The sequence below is a fragment of the Porites lutea genome, chromosome 8 (assembly GCF_958299795.1).
Source record: "Porites lutea chromosome 8, jaPorLute2.1, whole genome shotgun sequence".
NCBI lineage: Eukaryota > Metazoa > Cnidaria > Anthozoa > Scleractinia > Poritidae > Porites > Porites lutea.
The window spans coordinates 31875136-31891594 of NC_133208.1; the positions used below are offsets into that span (position 1 = coordinate 31875136).

At 38.4% G+C, this 16459-nt stretch overlaps 1 protein-coding gene across 1 annotated transcript in view; it reads left to right on the plus strand.

The window, feature by feature from the left end:
- Positions 1 to 306: 306 nt before the first annotated feature.
- The window catches only part of LOC140945562 (glutamate receptor ionotropic, kainate 3-like), a 16613-nt gene continuing 460 nt past the window's right edge, over positions 307 to 16459 (plus strand). Inside the window, exons 1-13 of the mRNA XM_073394574.1 lie at positions 307 to 408; positions 847 to 978; positions 1203 to 1307; positions 7750 to 8119; positions 8280 to 8375; positions 8619 to 8752; positions 9717 to 9836; positions 10415 to 10609; positions 10936 to 11296; positions 11510 to 11875; positions 13400 to 13570; positions 15421 to 15563; positions 15748 to 16459. The exon at positions 15748 to 16459 is cut by the window's right edge and continues 460 nt beyond it. Of these exons, the coding sequence (XP_073250675.1) occupies positions 307 to 408; positions 847 to 978; positions 1203 to 1307; positions 7750 to 8119; positions 8280 to 8375; positions 8619 to 8752; positions 9717 to 9836; positions 10415 to 10609; positions 10936 to 11296; positions 11510 to 11875; positions 13400 to 13570; positions 15421 to 15563; positions 15748 to 15774 (2322 nt within the window). The 3' untranslated portion in view covers positions 15775 to 16459. The remainder of the gene's footprint in view (positions 409 to 846; positions 979 to 1202; positions 1308 to 7749; positions 8120 to 8279; positions 8376 to 8618; positions 8753 to 9716; positions 9837 to 10414; positions 10610 to 10935; positions 11297 to 11509; positions 11876 to 13399; positions 13571 to 15420; positions 15564 to 15747) is intronic.

Here is a 16459-nt window from a genome sequence, read left to right on the forward strand (position 1 = left end):
AATTCTCGGTCATCATCAAATATTTCATACGTGTAAAATGTCGCTGTTAATGGCCTCTTCTGGGCTTTTTAATCGCAAAATCATCTGTCCAGTTGATAAAGTCCTTTAAAGCTGGAAAATATGATTTAGCCAAAAATATACATTTTGAGCAACTTAACGTCTAGAGAATGCTGTATTCATTGCTCCTTTTCTTTCTGTTCTTCTGGAAAATAATAAATGGATAATCCTACTAGGGTCTACCCGGTCAATGATATGAATAATAAGTCACCCTTTTTATAGGTACCAGGAAGCCTAAAAAGTCGACCCATGCATGTGGTTTTGGCTTTCAAGCTTCCATATAACGGGAAACTGGCTCCCGAGGAACTCAGGGAAAAAGAAAGGGGAATCAGTGCTAACTATTCTCAAAAGGTAATGTGTAGATTTAGCCAAGGCCAAAAGCGAAGCTCTCTTAGAAACTTTTAGAAATGATGGTCTTCCTGAAAAAGTTTTTTGAACCTACGATCACTTGAATACCACAACTACAAGGCAAAGAACTAACACACGTCACCTCAATCAGTTGTACACCAGGCCCCGGTTGAACAAACGTTAGATAGCACTATCCAGCCGATAAGTAGTTAAAGAAACCAATTGCGTTATCCACTGGACAAAGTGGATAACTCAATTTCTCGCATGGCCGATTAACTTTTGCTGTTCCTGAGTGACTTTGCTCTCATTTTTTTTTTTTTCGCAATTATTTCCTTTAAATTACTTTACTCCTTCTTTAGTATCAAGAGCACAATAAAGATTGTTGTTTGTTGTTGTAGTTGTTGTTGTAACCGACTTCGTGCACTGATATATTCCATACAGGAACTTGTTGCTATTGCCTACGATGCAGTGCAGATAATCAAGCAGTCCCAGAATATAGAGCCATGTGTATCAATAAACGGCTCGGCCGTTACTTCCGAAGATCGAGATGCATTGTTTTCGTGTATGACGAAGGTAAAGTTAAACCAGTTGTTTTGGGCAAGTGCAGACCGAAAAATAGTAGTCCGAGTGTTTCAATATGTACTGATTTTCCTTCCTTTTCCTTATTTTTTTTTTTCTTCCATCATAACGTGTTCATGAATAAATTATGCAGGAAAACCGAAATTGAGCAAAATCCCTAGTATGAAAAGCTTTTGATGCTGTATTAATAAAAAAAAAATCTCATGTGCATTCGACAGGTAAACTTTGACGGTATAACAGGATCTGTCAGATTTAACGAGGATGGAGAAAGAGCAGCAGTGCAGCTGGAAATTTTGAATCTGAGAAACGATTCCTTTCAGCAAGTAAGTACCATGAAGTGGTCAACCAATTCCTTTCAGGCAAGGATTGAAATAAAGCTCAGATATCCGCTCAAATAAACGGTGCAGGAAGAGTTAAAACCTCTTAATGGTAACAATTCAAATTGGTTTTACCTAAAATGGTCCAAAATTAAGAAAATGTTAAACAGCAGTTAAGAAAAAAACTGCAAATAAATCATGTATCCAAGCATGAATATTCATTGTTGTTGTTATTATTATTATTATTATTATTATTATTATTATTATTATTATTATCATCATTATTATTATTATCATTAGAGCAACGCATTACATCTTTTGTTGTAGAAATAGGAATTGGGATAGCCCAGACTTAATGAAATTTTGATTTCTTTTCTTTTCTTTTCTTTTTTCTTTCTTTCTTTTTTTTTAAATTAATCCAATCTCAAGCAGCAATTGTAAATCGCATATACGACGCGAGATTTACAACTGTATATTCAAAAAAGTTGATTTCCAAGTCTTTGTAATTGTTAAGAGGCTGTCCGCGTAAGAACCGATAAGGCAAATTTCGGTCTATCACAGATTGCCCTGGTTTTCCCAGTGGAAGATAACTATCCTATCCCATGAAGAAATATCACATTTATTTGGACCAACTCAATTTTTTCTCTATATTACAAGAAGATTTTCTCTGTCACCTAAAACTGGCCAGTTTGCCGTCGGAAGTGGTGCGATTTTGGTGAAAATTTAGGGATCTGTCAAACCTGCCTTACAAAGCCGAATAAGCTGATTATTTTACACACAAAAGTTTTAACTCTGGTTAATAGTTTCAAGGTTTAATGGTTGCATTCTGTAAAAAGTTGGCTGAGATATGATTTTTTTAAAACGTCCTTTAATTTGCTTTGAAGGAAAAGTAATTTGCATAACTAGAGCTGAACGGTAATTTCGCAAAAGTGGCACCTGACCCAGACTTAAGTCTATCATAAAACAGAAGTACTAAGACCAGTCTACTTCTTAATGCAATAAAATTTGTGGGCACTCTTCTTTGCGTGCCGTGCAAAGTTCCGTTAATGTTCCAAAATTCGCCATTTTGACAGCAAAGCTGGAATTGTAACGGTCTGCATCGGATCGACTAATTTCCACAGCTTTAACGTTTCTAGTTATCACCAAATGTCATTAGACCCTTTAAATGTTGGACTTTCGAAAACATGTGAAGAAAACTTGGTAATCGCTTTTTCTTGGGTTTTTTTCTTGTCGACGATGAACGTGACTTCATTCTCCGTATGCAAATTAGCCTTAGATGCGTCGTTTCAACAAATTGACAGGAAATATAGTACTTGTATTTCGTATTTTTAAGTGAAAAATATTTCTTCTTTCACGGAAAAACACGAACGACCTTAGAATCCCCTTAGGTCTGTTTCTTTTACGAGGAAGAAGCAGCAGAAGAAGATACTGTTTACGCGAATTAATATAATATAATTACTGTGGCCCGTCACGCATTCCCCCAGAGTGACCGTGTATCGATCAGTTCTTTTATCTTATTATATCCTTTTTGAAGTGATAGTTTTTGATAATCATACAATTTAATCACTGTTAATTCCGATTCTTTAGTGGGTGGGAAATACCGCGCTGTTGTATTTATTCCTTCTACGGCCGTTTTAACTGACTATGAGTCAGTATCCCCGGGCGCCACTAGGATAGGGTTTAATATGACAGTCCATGGTGTAATACACGACAATTAGCTACAAAGTAGTCACTTGGACACGGCCACTGTTATTCACGAGCACTAGCACAATATTTTGAAATTATAGAATGGCAGTTAACCTTTGGGAAATCGCTCGCAAACAACTTCAGAAATACCGTGCGACACCACAGGACCACACCTGCGAAGTCCTTTAAGCAGCATGCACATTTCCCTAGATCCCTAGATCCCTAGCTAATAGGCTACCCTACAAACTTTACGGTGGTATTAACAGAGCATTGTGTTTATCGCTAATTAACAACATTTCAGTAAAAATTAGGAATGGCATGCATGCAGAAAAAGGCATAGTTTTTTGTTTACGGTCCATCTCCTGTTAAATCCCAAAAGTTTTTGCTGGCTGTTAATCACACTAAATTAAGGATCCCTTTGTTATCTATGTTTACTACTGAGCTGATGGAGAAAGGCACGTGCACTCTTGTATGAAAGACGAAAGTTTGTAAGTCTGTAAGTCTGGATTTGAATGGTATTTCAAAGTGACACAAGATTTTTTTAGCATTACCCAGGGCTGTAGGTAGATTTTTTGTAACGGGGGGGGGGGGGGGGGCATTATCGCGAGTGGCGAAGGCACGAGGCTTGTAGGGGGGTCTGGGGGTATCCTCCCCCAGAAAATTTTGAAATTTGGAGGCTCCGAAATGCTATTTTCAGCACTTGTCATGACATATGTCTCCGAAAAAACGGACCTCGAAGATGAAAATGGCAACAATTGCAAATCACTATAATCAAGATAACTGAGTCTAAAGGAAACAAATCCATCCACAGACTTGATTTGTTTGGCTCAAAAGGTCCGGGGGGGGGGGGGGCAGCTGCCCTACGGCTCTGTTACCACATTGAACTGACTAGGTTGATCTTCCTTTGACATACACATAGGTTGAAAGCTTCTAATTGAGGGTGTTGTGGTCTCAATTACTCTTCAGCTGTCTTCAGCGATTCCTGCAATACGAGTTTGCCTTTCGAACACCTCGTCTTCTTGCAGCATATCTCTATGGTCAAGTTCAATTTATATTCAAGTTCATTACATTGGTTATTTCGCCCATTGCCTTATTGTAATTACACTTAGGGCTATGTTTAGGTGTTGACTCAAACGGGCCTAGAGTCCAACATGGGCTGGCAAAGGTGAGCACGGAATTGGAACGGGGGTGGGGGGAACTCCCTATGATGGCCTATACGGGGTGGCTCCACCCGGAAGGGGAATCTTTTTCAGGCTTCAGGTACATAAAAGGGTAGGTATTTCACTAGATGAAGTATATGAAAGAGCGAGTGCGCTTATTGCAGCCTTAGCAGCATCTTTGGCGGTTCTTAAAGAAAAAAGAACTAAGTTTAAGAATTTAAGGGAAAAGTAGAAGGACTTAATTTTTCAGAAATTAATATACAGAGGAGAAATTTCACTCATTTAAGTATAAATGCTTGTAAAAGTAGAGGTGGAACCGAGGGGAGAGAGGGTGGATGGTAAAGTACCATAAATTTCCGAAAATAAGCCCTGGGGCTTATATTTTTCAAAGGCCCTTTTTGAGGGGCTTAGTTTTTGAGGGGCTTATATTCGGAGGGGCTTATCTACGGAGGGAAATTTGCGTTTCAAACTCAGTTGGGCTAGCCTTGTAGTTGGAAGTAAATTTACCGTTTTTGCTTTGTTTTAATTTGTATTTGAGGGCAATTTTCCAAGTACAAGCCCCCGGGGGCCTATATTTGGAGGGGCGATTTAACGGAGGGTTTTTGCCTTACCGGTTTGGGGGGCTTATATTTGGAGGGGCTTATACATGGAGGGGCTTACTTTCGGAGAGATGAGAGGAGCACTTTGATGGAGCACATTGTCCAAGAGGATATAAATACAAAAAAAAAAACAGCAATCTGGAGGCATTTTTGAAGACTTAATGAAAACGTTATCAAAACAAGAAACACAGAGAAATCTTGTCCAATAAACCTCTCCGGCAAAGGTGTGGACATGGCTCCTGACTGCTCAATCGTACTCTTCTCGACCCTTTGGCGTCAAGTTTTTTCACGTTTCTTGCGACAGGAGGAGCAAATCGGCTATATAAAGTTGAACTGAACATTCTGGTACTTTTAAGTCTCACTAGTTTTTACAAAACCAGAGACATGTTTTAAACACTGTTTAAGTTAAAAAAAAAAAAATTATTGCAAGAATGAAATACTTTTCATACACGTCCCCAGGATATTCCTCTTAGAAAATGGCAGGGGCAGGAAAGCCCTGGGGACGAGGTTGAATCCTGACTCCGTGTAGAAAGTTCTTTCTTTTTTCTCCATTTATAATGCTCTTCAAACAATCACCAGAAAACTATCTTTTACAACACACGGATTAACCTTTATGTATATTATTTTAAAGGTAAGAACTGATTAGGGCAATATACACGACTGTCAAAAAATAGAAATAAATAAACTATCTTTGCAAGCTCAAATAAATTGGAAACGAACATCAGAAAACATCGCAAGATAAAATGTTAAATAGAGAAATTAGAATATCTCTGTACGTTTAGAAATTTTTTGCATGAAGAAGAAAAAAGAATGATACTTACATGATGGAGCAAAACTTTGACTTATTTCGCTGGCTATCTGGAAATTCACGACATGTCTTCCTGCCGTAGTAGTTATTTTGCCGGTATGATCCAGAGTGTGACTGGGATATTGACAAGACCTTAGGCTCGATTTCCGCCGTCTCCCGATCCCTTGGGGGCTCATTTTCCAGCACAGCGGCTTACAATCGAGCCTAACAAGACCTTGGCGCTCACAAAAAACGTGCCAAGTAGGTGTCTGTGCCTTCGGCAGATTGTCATTTTAGTGTTAGCCTGTGTACACACCGCCCCCCACCCCTTCGGAGAAGGAGCCCCTTCTCCGATTTTTCCTAAGGGGAGGGGGGGTCTGTACACAGGCTATTTAGTGTCTGTGCCTTGGGCAGATTGTCATTTCAGTTCCGAATATCTACCAAACCTCTACTCTCGCTAAAATGAGTTCATTCAGTCATTGACTTTGCTACACTTAGACAACTGACAGCTGGCTAAGTGCGACGTAATATCATTCATGCACTCTGACCAACACATTTCCCTCCACACCCCTACTGGGACCACACTCTGTCTTGACGATCTCGCGGAAATCCATTTTTCACAATTGATCTCTTCGGCGATTTCATTAACATAATTATATTTGAAACTGGCACCTGTTGCATTATAATTCAATTAGATTGAAACCAAAACAAGATCATCTTGGGAATACGGATGTTATACCCTAACAAAAACTAAAAACTGAGATAATCCCTTTTGCGTATATTTTTTGAAAAAAGAAACTATTTTTCCCGTTTCATTCTGCTACCGATAAACGCTTTAAAGATCTTTGAATGAAACTGAAATTTACTTTTAATTTGCCTTTTGCAAAGCTATAGATGGATTTTCCCTTAAAAAAAAAAAACTTTTTAAGATAGAAAAAGTGTGGGGCATTTTTTTTTTATCATAGTGCCTTGTACAAAGATCTGATAAGCAAAAAAGAGTGCGGACAAATTTTATTGTGCTGACAAGAGGACTTACCTTGCAAGTTAACCATGTTTACTCTTATTTTTTATTATTATCAATAACTATCATTTAAAAAAGATGATAATATAATAAAATTGATCGATACAACGCTATTGTTTTCTAATCGACCGCCCCTCTTTAGGAATGCGTGACAGGCCACAGTAATTGAATTATTTTAAGCCACGCAAATATATATTTATCATGATATATTATTCAGCTGCTTCTTCCCCGCAAAAAAAAAAACCCACAGACCTTAAGGGGATTCGAAGTGATGGTTCGTGTCTTCTGTGGAAAGGAGAGTTATGTTTCCCCTAGAAATGTGAAATGTAAGGATTATGTTTCATGTCAAGTTGTTGAAAGGACGCATCTAAAGCTAATTTGCATACGGAGAATGAAGTCACGTTCATCGTCGACAAGAAAAAAAAACAAGAAAAAGCGATTACTAAGTTTTCTCCACATGTTTTCGAAAGTCCAACAGTTAAAGAGTCTAATGACAGTTAGTGATAACTAGAAACGTTAAAGCTGTGGAAATTAGTCGACCAAATGCAGACCGTTACAATTCCAGCTTTGCTGTCAAAATGGCGAATTTTGGAACATTAACGGAACTTTGTACAGCACGCAAAGAAGAGTGCCCACAAATTTTATTGCATTAAGAAGTAGACTGGTCTTAGTACTTCTGTTTTATCATAGACTTGAGTCTAGGTCAGGTGCCACTTTTGCGAAATTACCGTTCAACTCTAGTTATGCAAATTAATTTTCCCGATAAGGAAATTAAAGGTCATTTTAAAAAAATCATATCTCAGCCAACTTTCCACAGAATGCAACCATTAAACCTTGAAACTATTAACCAGAGTTAAAACTTTTGTGTGTAAAATAATAAGTTTATTCGGCTCTGTAAGGTGGGTTTGCAAGAGCACTAAAGTTTCACCAAAATCGCACCACTTCCGACGGCAAACTGGCTAGTTTTAGGTGACCTAGAAAATCTTTCTGTAAAATAGAGAAAAAATTGAATTGGTCCAAATAAATGTGATATTTCTTCATGGGATAGGATAGTTATCTTCCACTGAAAAAATCAGGGCAATCCGTGACAGACCAAAATTTGCCTTATCGGTTCTTACGCGGACAGCCTCTTAAGCTTTTCTGTGGTTTTGACTGAGGTGTTGGTGTCGAAGGGTTTATCCTTCTTGTTGTTAAGCACAATGTCCGGCCTTTTAGCTGCTATGGTCCTATCAGTGTGGATGGGCATGTCCCACAGAATAGTGATGCTGTCATTCTCAGTTACAGTCTTGGGTTCATGCTCATACCATCGTTCCTTCACTTCAATGCCAAACTCTTTGCAGATCTTCCAGTGCATGTGTGCAGCTGCCTTGTTGTGGCGGTGAATATATTCAGTTTTAGCCAGTTCAGGGCAGCCAGAGACCAGGTGGTCAATGGTCTCGTCGAAACGGCCACACAGTCTACATTTTGGGTCCAAGTCAGGCTTCTTGAGGATGTTGTGTTGGTACCAGCGTGTTGGGAGGCTTTGATCCTGGGCTGCGATTATGAAGCCCTCGGTTTAGCCATCTGTGGGTATTGTCTTGGTCCATGTCAGCCTGTTTCACCCATTGTGGATATTTCCCTTGGAGCGCTTTTGATTCCCACTTGGACCTAAGCTGTTGGCGACCCTGGTGTTTGGTCTTGGCCTTTGTTCTGCAGCTTAGGTGGTATTCACCTCATCCTCTGCAGGTGGTACTGCCAATTCCCGAATAAATTTCATTGACTGTCTGCTGATGGAGTACAAGGACTTCCGGTCGTCATGGCCTTTTGACAAAGTGGAGGAGGGTATCCTGCGTCTCCTGGAAGTATTTATCAAGACCGATAGTGGTTGACTCGTAGGAAAGCTCCAGTTGTATGAAGCCTCCACCTCCTTCATTTCTGGGCAGGTACAGCCTGTCCACGTCAGATTTGGGGTGGTGCATCTTGTACATGTTCAGGAAGTTTCTAGTCTTTGTATCAAGTTTGGCCAGCTCTTGTAACGTCCAGTTTATGATGTTAAAACTGTAAGTTACCACCGGTACTTCCAAGGTGTTGATGGCTTCCAGTTTATTTGCGGAGTTCAGCTCAGACTTGACTACCATCCGGATCCTGCAGTAGTACTCTTTCCGGATCTTCTCTTTCATCTGAGAGTGCTGGACTCCGTCTCCCTCGCTGACTCCGAGGTACTTATAGGTACCTTCCTGATCTAAGTCCTGTATGATGGTGTTGACGTCGAGCTCGATGTTACTGGAATCGGCTAGTCGCCCTCTCTTGAAGGTGGCCTTGGCGCACTTGTCCAATCCGAACTCCATGCTTATGTCGTCAATGAAAGATTTGATGGTTCTCAATAGGCTCGTTAGTTAGTCGTCTTTTTTTTCGTGAAGGTCTTCAGGTCATCCATGTAGAAGAGGTGGCTGATCTCTCTGTGGGAGGTGTTGTACCCATAGCCACTCTTGTTCAGGAGGGAGCTTAGAGGAGCAAGAGCAAGACAAAAGACTAGAGGCGACAGAGAGTCTCACTGATAGATGACACTTTTGGTTTTGATAGGTCTGGATGTCATCATGCCCTTGTCGTGGTTTATTATTATTATTATTACTATTATTATTAATGTTTTTATTATTATTATTAATGTTTTTATTATTATTATTATTATTATTATTATTTTATGTGCCACACAATAAAAGAAATTACAAATGATATAGAAAAGTAGAAAAAAAAAGTGGCGAGGAGACCTAACAGAAACTATAGGAGCTTATGAGAGGTTAGACCTCCTCGAACTACGGGCTAGAGCTGTTTAACAGCAATTGAAGAAAAGATAGCGAAAAGTCGAAGATGGAAAGAGTTATAAACTGTTCTCATATTTCCTTAATAATTTAATCTTCTGCAGTTTTTTTCTTAAAAAGTAAAAAGGAAAAGAAACCCTCTATAACAATGTTTCAGGAGTGTTTTGGAAAAAAGATCACCGTTTTTTAGTTAATTATTTTTTTACTTTTATGACTGTTTTATGTTCGTGATATTCATATTGCAATTTATAGGAAAAGCTTCATTTTGAGGTATCAATATTTATGCAGCTTTTTCAAAATTCGTTTTTGTTTTATTATTATCATTGTCTCGTTCTAGTTTGTTTACTTTATTTTTTGCTGTCAGATAGGGACTTGGAATTCAACTAAGAAAGCTGTGGTGTTTGAAAACATATGCCCTAATATGAATGAGTCTAACAGAGGCAGAGGCATTGAAGGAAAATTTCTAAGAGTTGTTATTTCAGAGGTACGCATGATGTATTTGCGTAAGTCTTCCTCGAATTTCTAAGCCTGTGCCAGGCTCTAAGATAGTAGATACGTTTAAAATTCTAGCTTAATGATGACGATGTTTACTAGCTAAGAATGGTTATCATTATCGTCATCACCATTATCAAGTCTCGAAACTCGCGCGTCACAATTTGTGGTTTTCACTTCCTTGCAGTGATCAGTTTTGAATAATCTTATGACGGCACAACATTAGGGGCCAATTTAGATACCGGCGTGACTTTGTAGAGGTATTATTACGGTACCTATTTGCCTACCTTTTCGCCAAGTTAAGTGTCACAGTGGCACAGCCTTGGACTTAAAAACGCGTTGCTGGTAAGATTTTCTTGAACTTCGGATAATTGTGAAACCATGATTTTGTTTTGCGATTCCAAGTAGATATTCAAAATCATGGTAAAGGGTGTTTGAGGTATTTTTTTAAGGTACGTAGAGTTGCTGACACTTGGGAAAAATTACCTACTATTAATTGAGCCGCAATGATCTTCGTGTTGAAATTGGCGTCGTAGCTATAGCTTTCATTTCCTTTGTAATACATCACAGGAAGAGCCGTTTGTCTTCAGGAAAAGACAGGATGATGGACAGGATGCATATGAAGGATACTTCATTGATCTGCTAAACGAACTTGCCAAAACACTTCATTTCACATATCATATCAAACGTTCCGCTGATGGGTTTTTCGGCGTTGAAACGAAAAACGGATCTTGGAATGGCTTGATAGGAGAGATACTCAACAAGGTTAGAAAAACAAAATAGAATCTTCATACGATGAATAGACTTTATAGTAGCGGTGAAAGCGGTAAGGAATCATCCAGGTAAAAACAAACTAGCTAACTACAGTTTGCAAGATTTTTGCTAAATTTAAGAGGGAAGCTATCACATGTATGTGACCACTGAGTTAAGAACGTCTCAGCTCATTTCATTTTCAGACAAAAAATGTTTTTGCTGAACAATTAAACTAACGTCGGCTAATTTTAAACAAAAAATATTAAGTTTCTTCCAAAAACTATTGTGGAAGAAAGAAGGGTTGCTATTCTTAATAAGTATACCTTTTTTCTCAATAGCATGCAGACGTCACCGGAGTTCTGACCTTAACTGAAAGCCGTGAAAAGGTGGTTGACTTCACTGTTCCCTTGATGTATTACACTGACGACATGCTCCTCAAAAAAACATCGTTCAACAATGGATCAATTGATTTTCTGCAGTTTTTGAATCCTTTTCACAACGACGTTTGGTTTGCAACTTTAGCTACTATGGTAGTTATTTCCGTTTCAATATTTGTGATAAACTACTTTAGTCCATACGGTAACAAAGATGCGAATGGTCGAGGGACCTCTGAAGAGTTTAGTTTCTTCAACAGCGTCTGGTTTGCAATGGCTTGCATGCTGCAGCAAGGGTCTGAGAGCCAGCCTCGAAGCTTGTCAGGTACAGAGTTAAGGGGAGGTTTCATCGCATTGATTTTTAGAGTATTCACATTTCTGTTTAGTCACTTTTTTGCACACCAATTTGTTAAAACTCGTTTGTATCATGAGACTAGCTGTCAATTAACAAGATGATTGATTGAACGTATCCGATATCGCTAGAGATAATTATCAGGTTTGCCTTAATTAAGTTTTTAACATTCTTTTCTTGCACAAGGTCGTATTCTTGCTGGGTGTTATTGGTTTTGCATTCTTGTCTGGGTTTCGACGTATACCGCAAATCTCGCAGCTTTTTTAACTGTAAAAAATGCTGCGACACCCATTAATAACCTGGACGACTTGCTAGCTTCTTCTTATAAAGTTACCACATTACAAGCAGGAGCTGTTCACGAGTTTTTCGAGACAAGCAATTTTGAAACTTACAGAAGGATTTGGCAGAGAATTCAAGCTAGCAACTCTTTGACTCGGAACACAAGTGAAGCTGTTCAGTTAATCCGTGGCGGAAAGGATGACTATGTATTTATTTATGATGGGCCAACCGTTCGACATATTGCCAACAAGCCACCCTGCGATCTAATAACAGGTTAGCGTAGAAGATCAACTGACATTTTAAAACGCTGAAACATTATTTATGTACTAATTTCAGACAGTACTGATTCATTTTTACTTTAAGAATATCAGCTCGTCTTCGTACGCACACTGATATGTTGAATTAAGTGTTTAATTTATATTATTATTCATTCAAAACATTTCCCTAATTCTGATTGGCTAAAAGCACACGCATAATTCACCATAACCAGTTACTAATGACCAAATTTGGAAGAATTTTGGGTTTAACGAGGAAATGACGTCAAAAATGCAGCCCGCTACAGGTTAAGGCACCGTTACCGAGAAGACCTGGGGACGAGGTTGAGTTGTTTTGGTTGTGAAAAAAAAAATGGCGGACATTTCACTTGTTTCAAGAGTAAGAACTATAGCTGGAACTAAGCGAAATAATAGATAAAAATACGGCAAAAACAGCTAGAAAACAACTCGGAAGGCGAAATCTGCTATTTGGAGAATATTTGCAGAGCTGGACAAACCTAAACGTACACTATCGAAGATGAACTCAATATCGATGCAGGTAAGCATGTTTTAGCTATGTTTTTAAACTAGGAATTGTTTTGAATGAATTATAAAGCAATTAATGAATTCGGCTTTCGTAGGATAAAAAGAATTAAGCATCCTCGATCTGCTTAATTCTTCATATCCTACAGCCTCATTCATTAATTGGAAGTTAATTATAACTATTTTCTTTTCAGTAACTTAACTTATAAGCTTTTGTGGGAATAAGAAAGTTATAAATGTTAACCAAAAAGCAGCAGAATAAAAAATGGCATATATTGTTACCTCGCTAACAAAAATAAAAGTGAAAAGATGTCCTTCTTCTCCATTTCAGGGATGATAAATCAAAATTTTCATATAAAATCAAAATGAGGCGGATTCTTATGTTGTCGCTGCTCATCTCAGCCACAAAGCCGTAAAAAAAACTTTTCAAAGGTTATTCAGTTTTGCTATAATTTAGTCATACATGCAACCCGCGTAACTGTAGGATGCCACATGAGAAGATAAAGTTTGCAGCAGTTTACTCTGGATTTTGATACGCAAAACAGAGAATCGTATCATTTATTAGAAAAAAAAAGTAGAAAGAGGGCGCAACTTAACAAAAAAAGGTTAATGCAGATGAACATTTTAAGAAAATAACGCATAAAAGATTTAAAATCACCAATTTTCCAGTTGCACGCCACTGACAGCCAAAAATGCCAGTACGGTACTTTAAGTACAAATTTACTCACCTCAAGTAGAATTAGAGTAAATTGCCTTAAAAGGATAATTTGAATTATTGAATTTTTAGTTACTTTTCTTTTTATGTGATGCAAAAGTGCATGGCATAAATGAAATGATAACGAAAACTCGGATCATTTTACGTCTCTGTGAAACTGCCCACCTACCCCTCCCCTAAACCAACGTTAACCCTTAGTTCTTATTTAGGGCAAAATGTTGGCTTAGGGGAGGGGTAGGTGAGCAGTTTCACAGAAACGTAAAATGATCCGAAAACTCTTCTCAGTGCCAGGTTTAAACAACGCCAAAGGACTTGGTCTCGCTTTCCAAGCGAATGATCCATATGTAACAGATTTTACACTAGCCATTTTGCGCTTACAAGAAAATGGTTTCCTAGCAAACCTGAAACGTAAGTGGTGGGAGTCTTCCACTGGATGTGCTAAAGAAAAAGACACAGGTAAGAATATTGAAGACATGAACTTTCCTCAGTAGAATTTTCAGTCTCTTTGATACGTTAAAAAAAAAAAAAAAACTGTAAAGGCCTCAAAGGAAACTTACGGAACTCTTGGATTCGTCAAATTTTAGGACGGGAAAATTGGTTCAAGACCAGCCTTGTCTGTACAGGTTGCGGCCAGCAGTTGCACAAAAGAGGCTATTAAAAGCTGGTTGTTAAAATTCGCCCATTTCAAAAATTTAGGGCCTACAAAGGATAGTAATGATTTCGCCCTGTTGCGGAAAGGATCTGTCAGTAGTACAAAGTCTGTAATACTTAGTTCTGAAATTTGTAAAAACAACCTGGAACTAAGAAAAATTAGCTTCACCGCGGAAGAGATTGCTCAGTTTGTAGCTGAGAGCTATAGAGCGAGAGGTCACTAATCCCTAGGACCGCATTAATGTAACAATGCGTACGATCTACAAACAGTCAAAATGATGATAAAAGCGAAAATGATAATGACCCGTCTCCGTTGGAGATCGATCAAAGCAATAGCTTATAGTTAAACCAGTTATAACTTTCCCGCCATGTATATTCAAACAGAAATACCACGGGGTGTTTTCTTTATTATAAAAAAAATGTTCACGGGTTCATCTTTTGAAACCTTAGAATAAATGTTTCTCGAGTGAATACCCGATGCAAAGACATCTCATTTATATTCTGATGAGGTTATTAAAGGAACAGTATCCCGTTACTGCGCATGCACCAAAGTTTGATTTTTGGACAGGATGTCGCGAAATCAAAAGATGCGAGGAGAGTAAGAGAACCTTGAAAAATCCGTTTGAATCGCGCTTGGCCGAGTTCAATATTACACTAAAACTTCTCAGGATTACAGATCAATGATATATTGTTGCTGTAAAGTTTCGATTTGGGCCAAATCTGGATTTTTTGTCGTTACTTTTATTGCCGTTGGCCGGAGGACCAGAAGATGGGAAGCGCTTTGATGCCGATTGAAGGCTTATTTCTTCTGCTAGCTTCTATACAAGCTCAGATAATTGTGAAAGGAATACGCAGAAATGAAACAGCAACAATGAAGACTGTACGAAAGAAACGATTGAGACATTGATGTGACTGAGGAGATCTTGTGGAATAAAGCTTCGTGAAGCAGAATGTTCTGCAACGACGCGTTAGTAAACTGAGTAAACTTTTAAATGAATCTCCCTAACGGCCGACAAAATCAAACAAACAGGCGTACATGTTTAGAAAAGCTAGTTCCATTAAATCATAATATAATTTTTGACTAACATTTGCGATGATTCATAGCGTTGAGATCGCATTTTTATTTTTGTCATTCCAACGTTTGAGGCTAGAACGCGAGCAAGTCAGGCAGATATTACTGGACTTGGAACAATTGACCTCTGACATGAGTTTCACATTTGAAAATCTGTTTTGAAAGCGGGCGGAAAGAGATTTTCGGGTCGCGAGGCGGCCCTGCTAGCGATAAAATTGCGATAAGTCTTCGTGCCGCGAGCCAGATTTTAAATAAGACGAAAGATTTCTTCGAAAGTCTAAAGTATTGCTTGAGAATATAAACAACAAATCTCCGTCGGCGGTGCGGTCCGGAAGGAAATCTTGTCGAGTCAATATGACAGTTCTATTGTCTTTTGAAGAAAAAACAGATGACGCTCGCGCGTGCGCATAATCGGGACACTGTCCCTTTAAGTGAAAACGTACTGCTTGCAATGAGCAGACCTAACAAATAACCTCTTGCTACGGAAAAGATAAAACACTATGGGTACCAACTTATAATTATACCTGGTTCTTTGAGAACCTTTTTTCAGGTCTAAATCTAAACATTCGCTATTTTCCCTTAGTTTTGTCTCAAAAGAGAATCGGCTTAACAAGTATGGCGGGAGTGTATGTTGTCTTGGGCGTTGGATTGGTCTTGTCATTCCTTGTGCTGATCGCAGAAATTGCCTGGAAAAGAAAATTGAAGCTGAAGGCGAAAACGGTAAAGGTCAGTTAGGCAATGAAAAAACTTTTACTTCCGCTTACATTGTCAAAGCCTAATTTAATTTTTTCAGATTGTTGGAGTCTCCCTGGTAACCGCTTACATGAAAGGACCATTAGCGTTTTTAACGTTAGACCGTTATGACGTCTTTATTTTATAACATAACCCTTCTCTGTTCTTTTTTTTGCAGGCCTCTCGTCCAATTGCGACTGAATGAACAGGCTTCCAATGACCCTATAGGGACAATTTGTGTGTAAATATGTAGTTTAATTCATTGTAAAGATCATGGATTGCATTGAGAGAAGTCCATGAGAGAGGAGCACAAAAAGTTGTTCGTTATAAGTTTTACAAATGGTCTTTAAACTTACATGATATAGGGTGCACTAAGCTTAAAATTGTTAAAAGATTCTTCTCTTTTCTACAAGGAATATGAGGATCTTGCAACTTTTAAAGGTTTTTAAGTCAGTCTACAATTTCGCTCTTTCAGTAGTCAAGGAAAACTCAAAATAAAGTGGTCTCTCTGTGGATTCTAAGAAGCCAGCATACAAAATCGGCGACTGCTTATTACACGTGCAGAGACAGGCGCTTTTGCCTGGATGATTGTCACAGATTTTCCTATTTATTTATTTCCTTGCTTTTATTGATCACATATTGTACAAAGCTTTTTAATTTATAATCTTATAATAACAATTACGCCAAGCCTAAAATTTAAGCTTTCTGTTAATATTGACATTTTACTTGTTATTAGCAATAAACTTTAAACCTGCAAAAGACACCCATGTAAAGACTTTTCACTTAGAAACAAACAAACAAGTGAACAGGAAATGGTAAGCGCCCTATATTTATGCCCTCGGTAGTGAACTGGAGCGAGCTTGCGGTCGAGGCCATTTGGGGCCAGGGGC